This window comes from Sardina pilchardus, chromosome 21, assembly GCF_963854185.1.
Source record: "Sardina pilchardus chromosome 21, fSarPil1.1, whole genome shotgun sequence".
NCBI lineage: Eukaryota > Metazoa > Chordata > Actinopteri > Clupeiformes > Clupeidae > Sardina > Sardina pilchardus.
The window spans coordinates 3,217,033-3,225,904 of record NC_085014.1 but is presented as its reverse complement, the minus strand read 5'-3'; the positions used below and the strand labels follow the sequence as shown (position 1 = coordinate 3,225,904).

Sequence of the window (8,872 nt, the reverse complement as noted above, 5' to 3'; positions counted from 1 at the left end):
CTTAAGAAAACATTTTGAGTAGCCTATATCGTTTTCTGCTGATCTACATTGTTGAAACTAAGAGCAAATAGGTTATTGGCCTCAAACAGTAATTTTGGAGAGGTAGCTAGGTCCCCTACTTAAAACCGCGACCTTGGTTGAAAAGAATCTACCTCATGTTTCCAGCCTTTCTCCATAATGCAACAGATCGGCAAAATATAGGCTAGACTATAGGTAGCCTAAGCTACAGCCCAACTTTTTATTTGAATCCAGATGTGAACTCATCTGTAGGCTACCTCACATCGGGACAGATAATTAGGCTAGATAAACTCATAAAGCATCTCCAAATGAAAACGTTTAGCCAAAACGTTAAGAGGTGTTGTTCCCCCCACAGGACAGACAGTTGAAACTCTTGAACGGTTGAATAGGTCATACTGGCGATTTATTAGGCCTGTGTCATCTTATGTCATTTATTGTGTCTTCACTGGCCTATGTTGCATGCCTTTGTAGGCTACGAGTTTAGAGTTATCATCTCATTTTGTGTAAAATCCGGGCTCTCCTTTAGCGACTAGATGAAAACGCATAGTGCCACCTGTTGGACAAATGAATTGCAAGCGGGTGATCTTGACACTGGGAAGGATGCTTCATGCTTTCTGCTCAAGTCTGCTCTGTACCGTGCCATTTAAATCCCTACTGTATTGTCTTCCGCTTGGACTGTAGCACAAAACGTAGATATGAGGATTAATTCATCAATGTAGGCTACAATAATGATGATTAGGGCTATTCGTTGACATAATCTGGCCTCTACTTTTTAGATAGGCTTTTAGATGGCACATCTAAAGTTGCCATATACGCTGTAGCACGTCGTGAACAACAAATGTAGGGTAGCCTAATTATTTTTACCATAATCAAACTTTAAACTTGCATTAGGCTTATAGCCTAGGCCTATTATGTTGTTGGCGTAGCCTAATAAGTGTTTAATTTTAAACTAATTGGCTAAGCCTATTGTTTTAAATCAGCCTAGTTCTTCCTGTAAGAAATTATATGTAGCATATAGCCTATCCTGACAATTTATTGTATTTAATCACCACGAATGGGCTGCTCTGTCCCCCCTGACACCATTGGGCTTAAGACGATAAATATTGAAGTGAAATATCTTTGCGTTATGCAGCAGCTTGAAGCGTCGCTTCCCGAAAAATTTCCCATGAATCCTTTGGGCGCGCTCTGGCTAACTCGGAATGTGAGTCCGTGCAGTTCTCGTAAATCGTGTTGCATAAATCAGTAAGGTAAGGTACATATAATGGCATGCATCAGCCACAAATCATATATTAATAGTTAAACATCTTATGTAGCGTATTGCCTTCATTTATCGTCTCCGACACACTGTTCCAATGCTTTAATTCAGTCCGGCGACGCCATGTTTATTTGTTAGCCATTTAGCATTTCAGGCAGCTGATGTTTTCTTAGCTAACCGCCTTGCTAACAAGCACCGACACTAGCTAAACATTGCATACCCACCAAATGTAGACATAATTAATCTGCAACACACGCAAGTTTATTCATATAGCGTCTGATCATTAACCCTTGGTGTTCTTTTAAGTCTCGATAGGTATGTGAAACGTATTAGCAGGCCCCAATCAAAGGTAGCCAGCAGAGCTATCCTAGCTGCTCACGGCTCTACGTTGTTCTTGTGATCTGTAATGACTAGCTAGTTAGCTCGACGAGTGACGAGCAAACACAGTTACAGTGTAGCAATAACCTGCCCTAGATGTTGAATACAATCTGGCATTGCATTCTTCCTGAAATGGGCGTCGATATTAACCAGCTTGCGAACCAGACGTTGTTGGCTGCTGCTACTGTGAGCTCAGATATCTGCTCAGATCTGCTAATGTTCTTGTAATGTAAAGCTTCTCCGCTAGAAACTGCAAATGTGTAGCGTATCGGGAGGTTTGCGATGCAATCTGATTTTTAGGGCTGCCTCAATGCAGAGTCCATGATAGAACCACACACACATCGATACAGGACAAAGCTAGCGAGGTAGACTTGGTCCTGTTATTTTGGGAAACACTTGACAATTCGTAACCTATGTAAAAACGTGGTATTCATTCGTGCCTCTTCGTGTTACCCAACAGATCCCAGCTTCACCATGTCGGAGCTGTTTATGGAGTGCGAGGAGGAGGAACTGGAACCATGGCAGAAGGCGATCCCAGAGATCAACCTGGTAGATGACGATGATGATGATGACGACGACGAGCCTATCTTCGTTGGCGAGATCCAGAGTTCCAAGCCTGCCAACGCCAGACCTAGTGCGTATCTTCATCATTTCGTACTCCAATATAGACTATAAGATAAGCATGATAGGCCATAAAACAGATCACTGTTTTGCAGATGATGCTCCCTTATTGACTTGTTTGTTGTCATTAGGCTGATGTCTGGGATGCATTGATATTCCTTACTTGTCTGTGTTAGAGTTTGGCAGGTCACAGCTGTCTTTGAGAGATCTCAGAGAACAAGCAGATATGTGAAGCTTTTTCAGAGGTGGTGTGTCCAGTATTTGGTTTAGTGAAATGGTAAATCCTCTAATAGAGCAGTCTCATGGCTTCATTTTCCTTGGAATACAAAGCCAAGGACTCATCAGGCTTACCAGTTATCCTGGGCAGTGTCACTAAACCACATGCTTGAAATATCTTTAGGTTCTGTCTGACACCTCTGAGACCAAGGGCGTTTCTCAATAGAGAGGATGTTAAAGAACAGGCTCACGTTTTTGGAAGTTCGAACTTGAGAAGTTAAGATGGGGAGTCCAGCCTCTTGAGAGCGCAAGGACACCGTATGTTCTGTTTGTAGGTTGAGGCCGCAGCATTCTTGCTAATTTAACTCGGCTCAGCTCGTCTGGTCGTTAGTTACCCATTGCTTTATTTGATTTCTCGATGGTGGTAATTGGCAACGTTCTAAGTCTTCCGACGTCATGCAGAACTTCAGAGTTGCTCCATGTCTCTGTGATCTTCTAGATGTTGGCGTCCCGAGAGGGCAACAGAACGTTCCAGCGGGCCGGCGGAACGTTGGCTCTGCCCAGATGCCCTCCCAGAAGCCTCCCCAGGTGTCCCCCCCGATGCCGACAGTCAAACGTGCTTCATATGCACCGTCGCCCCAAAACACCACCAGGGTGGCCCCACCTCCGTCCAGCAACAACCCCACCCTCATCCCCGCCAGCTCCAATCAGGTGACGGGACTGAACGTCGGTCGCGTTGGCAACACAGTCACTCCTCAGCCCATCATAATCAACAATCAGGTATTGTGTGTGTGTGTGTGTGTGTGTGTGTGTGTGTGTGTGTGTGTGTGTGAGAGCTGATCTCTGAGGTGTGTGGGTGTGTGGGTGTGTGTGTGTGGGTGTGCGTGCGTGCTGATCTGAGGCTAGTTATTGCACTAGCTAGTGTTGCTGTAAATGCACGTTATCTATTTACTTACTTGAATTTCCCCTTGGGGATCAATAAAGTATCTATCTATCTATCTACTTATGCGTTGTTAAAATATAGCAAAGCTTTAGCAAGTGCACATGATGACTGTAGTGGATTTTGTTGTGTTCACATATATTATGGTCTTTTTGGGCCCCCACCGTTGACTTTAAGGCAACGCTGCTTGAAAGACGCTAGGGTTAGGGGGGGTTAGGGTTGGGGTTAGGGGGGGTTAGGGGGGGTTAGGGGGGGTTAGGGGGGGTTAGGGTTGGGGTTAGGGGGGGTTAGGGGGGGTTAGGGTTGGGGTTAGGCAAGGCAGCGATGCCTTGATGTCGACGGTGGGGGCCCATAGCACCATCAAGCTATGAAACTGACTCATCTAGTTTGGCTGGTTTCCCATACATGGATTACACTGAAAGAGGAACTGAACTGAAAGAGAACTCCGTTGAGAAAGGCTTTTAGTCACCAGAGACTATATATCTGCAGATAGGCTCCAGCATGAGCACGCATACTGCTTTCTGTCCCTTGTCTCACCAGCGCCTACATTTTGAACTGAGACAAATTCGATAAAGAATGGATTTTATTGAGCCGTGCCAACAAAAACAAGCCCAAAGTGGTGACTACAGAGTTGGACAGTTGGGGGCTTGTTTTGGTGAAGATGAAGGAATCTCATGTAATCAAACGTTGAAAGCAGAGTGCGCTGCACTCATGATGGTGCCTATGTGCTTATTCTTGTCGGGGAAACCGGCCTCTTCATGTCTACTTTCATGATTTGTCTGGAGGGTAAGAGCATAGCACTAAGAAACATTTCAGAGAGGGTTGTCACTGAAGTATGTTGTTGTCGTTGTCGTTGCCGTTGTTGTTGTTGTTGTTGTTATTGTTATTATTCATAGTAGTAGTAGTAGTAGTAGTAGTATCTGTTATTTAGCAGACATTTCTAAGGGTGATTTGCAGTAACCCTGGGGTTAAGTGCCCTGCTTAAGGGGGCAATAGTGGCAGGCCAGTTGCCCAAGCACTACACCACTGCAGCGTGGCGTTGCCTAACCATGCTAATTCTTGTGGTTGTCGTCTTGTTGCTACATGGTGGTATGGCCCATGTGGTTATGCCAATATACCACAGGGGGCAGCCCAGGCGAAGGCAGAGTCTTTCTCTCGGGTTTTGCGGTGACGAGGGAGACTGAGCTCATTTTATGTGTTTATATTTGTTTATATTTCTTTGTTGATTTATTTATTTATTTGTGTGTGTGTGTGTGTGTGTGTGTGCAGGGTTACATTGTGTCTTCTCCGCAAATAGCCAACAGTGGTCCGTTCATCACCAGTATTGGATCCCAGTATCCACCTGGCACCTCTTTTGCCGTCTTGCCAGGTACGCCCACAACATCACCAGACGAACACAACAGACGTGTTTGGAGACTCGATGCACCAGTGGTTACATTGTGGTCTGCTTTGCGTCTGCACATTTCCTGAAACAAACCAGGCGCCTAACAATACTGTTTGCAAACACTCACCAGTCATTTTGGTAGTTACTTTGGTAGCGTTAGATGGACCAGAAATGGGTGGTCCAGAAATGGGTCTAAGTGTTGAATATTGAGAGATATAAATGGGTCTAAGGGTTGAATATTGAGAGATATAAATGGGTCTAAGTATATATAAGGTGCTAGACAGGGATATTTTAGAGTTTTAAATGCAGTCACCATTTAAGTCAGCATGTGTAGTCGCCACATAGACTAACATATCTTACTCTACCTCTCATCACACACACACACACTCATCCCTTCTATATCTCTCTCTTTCTCTCTATCTCTCTCTCTTTACCTCTCCATCGCCCTCTCTATCTCTCTCTCTATGTATCTCTCTCTCTCTCACTTTCTCTCTCTCTGTCTTTCTCTCTCTCTCTCTCTCTCTCTCTCTCTCTCTCTCTGTCTTTCTCTCTCTCTATCTCTCTCTCTCTCTCTCTCTCTCTCTCTCTCTCTCTCTCTCTCTCTCTATCTCTCTCCCCTCCTCCAGCGGGGCAGCCTCTGCTGCAGCAGGTGTCCCAGTCCAACTCGCTGCATCCCATGGTGGGGGGCGGTGTGGTGCACAGGCCGCAGGTGCAGCTCATCCAGAACAACGTGGTGACGCTGGCCAACGTGCAGGCCCCCCCCGACCTGCAGGGCCCCCACCCCCACCCCACCGCCTCCGCCCTGGGACCCCCCCCACACAGGAGCATGGGCGCCCCCCAGCCCCAGCCCCAGCCCCAGCACCAGGTCATGTCCAGGCAGGACAGCGCCGCCTCAGCTCTGGCCTCGCTGCAGGGCCTCAACAACCGCGGTGAGGATGTGTGTGTGTGTGTGTGTGTGTGTGTAGGAGTTAATGTGTCTGAGAGGAGGGAGCTGAAGTTTGTGTCTGTGTGTGTTTTAGTATGTGTGGGAAGGGGGGCGCACCCTAAGTGTGTGTGTGTGTGTGTGTGTGTGTGTGTGTGTGTGTGTGTGTGTGTGTGTGTGTGTGTGTGTGTGTGTGTGTGCGCTTGCGGGATGGGGAGGGGGAGGCACCCTAAGTATGTGTGCAATGGCTCACCAGGCATACTGCAGATCACAATTTGTGCACTGTTAATAGGTAGCTAAGGGGACAGTTTTGGCTTGGAGGAAGTGGGAGGATGTGTACATGTGTTGTGGGAGTTCAAGTGTGTGTGTGTGTGTGTGTGTGTGTATGTAGGGTATAATGGCCATGGCCTGCTGGCTATATCGAGAGGAAAACAGAATAGCTTGCTGTACTCTAGGCTGTCTGGATTGTGGAGAAAGTTTAGGCTGAGCGTATGTGCATGTTTTCAATTAGGCCTGTCTTTTGTGTTCTCAAAAAGCCCATCTTGTAATAGTTGGTTTTTCAACGGCTGGATTTGAGCTGTGTGTAGAGACTCTGTGTATTGGTGCTGTGCTGTGTAGAGACGCTGTGTATTGGTGCTGTGCTGTGTAGAGACTCTGTGTATTGGTGCTGTGTAGAGACTCTGTGTATTGGGGCTGTGTAGAGACTCTGTGTATTGGGGCTGTGTAGAGACTCTGTGTTGGTGCTGTGTGCAGAGACTCTGTGTATGGGTGCTGTGTTGTGTAGAGACTCTGTGTATTGGTGCTGTGTTGTGTAGAGACTCTGCATTGGTGCTGTGTGGAGAGACTGTGTCTATTGGTGTTGTGTAGAGACTCTGTGTATTGGTGCTGTGTTGTGTAGAGACTCTGTGTATTGGTGCTGTGTAGAGACTCTGTGTATTGGGGCTGTGTAGAGACTCTGTGTATTGGGGCTGTGTAGAGACTCTGTGTTGGTGCTGTGTGCAGAGACTCTGTGTATGGGTGCTGTGTTGTGTAGAGACTCTGTGTATTGGTGCTGTGTTGTGTAGAGACTCTGCATTGGTGCTGTGTGGAGAGACTGTGTCTATTGGTGTTGTGTAGAGACTCTGTGTATTGGTGCTGTGTTGTGTAGAGACTCTGTGTATTGGTGCTGTGTAGAGACTCTGTGTATTGGGGCTGTGTAGAGACTCTGTGTATTGGGGCTGTGTAGAGACTCTGTGTTGGTGCTGTGTGCAGAGACTCTGTGTATGGGTGCTGTGTTGTGTAGAGACTCTGTGTATTGGTGCTGTGTTGTGTAGAGACTCTGCATTGGTGCTGTGTGGAGAGACTGTGTCTATTGGTGTTGTGTAGAGACTCTGTGTATTGGTGCTGTGTTGTGTAGAGACTCTGTGTATTGGTGCTGTGTAGAGACTCTGTGTATTGGGGCTGTGTAGAGACTCTGTGTATTGGGGCTGTGTAGAGACTCTGTGTTGGTGCTGTGTGCAGAGACTCTGTGTATGGGTGCTGTGTTGTGTAGAGACTCTGTGTATTGGTGCTGTGTTGTGTAGAGACTCTGCATTGGTGCTGTGTGGAGAGACTGTGTCTATTGGTGTTGTGTAGAGACTCTGTGTATTGGTGCTGTGTTGTGTAGAGACTCTGTGTATTGGTGCTGTGTAGAGACTCTGTGTATTGGTGCTGTGTAGAGACTCTGTGTATTGGTGCTGTCTGTAGAGACTCTGTGTATTGGTGCTGTGTGGAGAGACTGTGTATTGGTGCTGTGTTGTGTAGAGACTCTGCATTGGTGCTGTGTGGAGAGACTCTGTGTATTGGTGCTGTGTGTAGAGACTGTGTATTGGTGCTGAGTAGAGACTCTGTGTATTGGTGCTGTGTGTAGAGACTCTGCATTGGTGCTGTGTGTTGAGACTCTGTGTATGGGTGCTGTGGGAACGCTGCATTCCACAGCTAAGAGGATGATGCTTTCTCTCTCTCACTGTTGTTGTTGTTGATTCCTCTGCTCAGATAACGGAACAGTGAAGCGAAGCTTCCCATCTGATATGGACAAGACAAAAAGACTCAAAGTGGATGCAGGTAAGGAATGAAGTGCAGCGCAGGTTTTTTCTTGTAGACACAAATCAGGACATTGGGCAGGACTGAATATCCATATTATATTATATTACATTATATTAGATATTCTACTTTATTGTCATTGTGCAGAGTATTGTCAAGTACAAAGACAACGTAATGCAGTTGACAACGTAATGCAGTATATATGAATGAGGCGTTGGGTTTGACACTACTGCCCACTTGTTGTGGTTATGTTGGCCTTGGACTTAATAACATGACTAATCAGGTTGCATGTGGTGGACATCTGTCTGTGCTGAACCCTCCAGTAGATCAGGGCTATGGACGCACAAGTCACTGCTGAGCCTTCACTTAGAGGGATGGCTGTGTATGTAGCCCTGACCTCTCTTATCTCTTCCGTGTGTGTGTGTGACTGACTGGGTGTGCTTGTGTGTGCGTGCGTGTGTGTGTGTGTGTGTGTGTGTGTGTGTGCTCGCTCTACAGCTGGTAATCTACGGATGTCAGAGTTTGCGGAGAATGAGAGTCCCTCCAGGAGGCGGTGTCCAAGATGCATGGGATCCTATCCTGGGGACGACTCGCTGAGGGGACATATGAGGGTAAGAGTGTGTGTGTGTGTGTGTCTGTGTGTGTCTGTCTGTCTGTATGTCTGACTCTGTATTAATAGACCTGTTGTCGCTGTGTATTAACTACCATGTTTTTCTGTGTGTGTGTGTGTGTGTGTGTGTGTGTGTGTGTGTGTGTGTGTGTGTGGTGCCCCTCAGTACTGCTGTCCAGATCTGTTGGAGACGGTGTTTGGCACGAGCTCTCGGCAGGACAAGTCGGCGGCGCCGCTGCGGGTGTACGACATGGACAAGGGCAAGCTCATCATGCTGGTCACCGACTTCTACTACGGACGCTGCGAGGGCGACCAGCACCTGGAGCAGAAGACACACACCACCTTCAAGTGCAACAGCTGCCTGAAGGTGCTCAAGAACAACATTAGGTGAGAGAGAGGGTGAGTGTGTGTGTGTGTGAGAGAGAGAGAGAGATTGAGTGAGTGAGTGAGTAAGACCAACACCACCT

At 47.0% G+C, this 8,872-nt stretch overlaps 1 protein-coding gene across 2 annotated transcripts in view; it reads left to right on the top strand.

Moving 5' to 3' along the window:
- Positions 1-1,197: 1,197 nt before the first annotated feature.
- Positions 1,198-8,872, top strand: part of znf280d (zinc finger protein 280D) — a 20,360-nt gene continuing 12,685 nt past the window's right edge. The window contains exons 1-9 of one of the 2 annotated variants that reach the window (XM_062523916.1): positions 1,221-1,265; positions 1,968-2,016; positions 2,112-2,285; positions 2,988-3,268; positions 4,698-4,797; positions 5,439-5,741; positions 7,748-7,816; positions 8,294-8,406; positions 8,572-8,792. In XM_062523916.1, the coding sequence (XP_062379900.1) occupies positions 2,126-2,285; positions 2,988-3,268; positions 4,698-4,797; positions 5,439-5,741; positions 7,748-7,816; positions 8,294-8,406; positions 8,572-8,792 (1,247 nt within the window). In that variant the 5' untranslated portion in view covers positions 1,221-1,265; positions 1,968-2,016; positions 2,112-2,125. Of the gene's footprint in view, positions 1,266-1,967; positions 2,017-2,111; positions 2,286-2,987; positions 3,269-4,697; positions 4,798-5,438; positions 5,742-7,747; positions 7,817-8,293; positions 8,407-8,571; positions 8,793-8,872 lie in introns of both variants that reach the window. The other variant, XM_062523917.1, reaches the window with a different exon arrangement.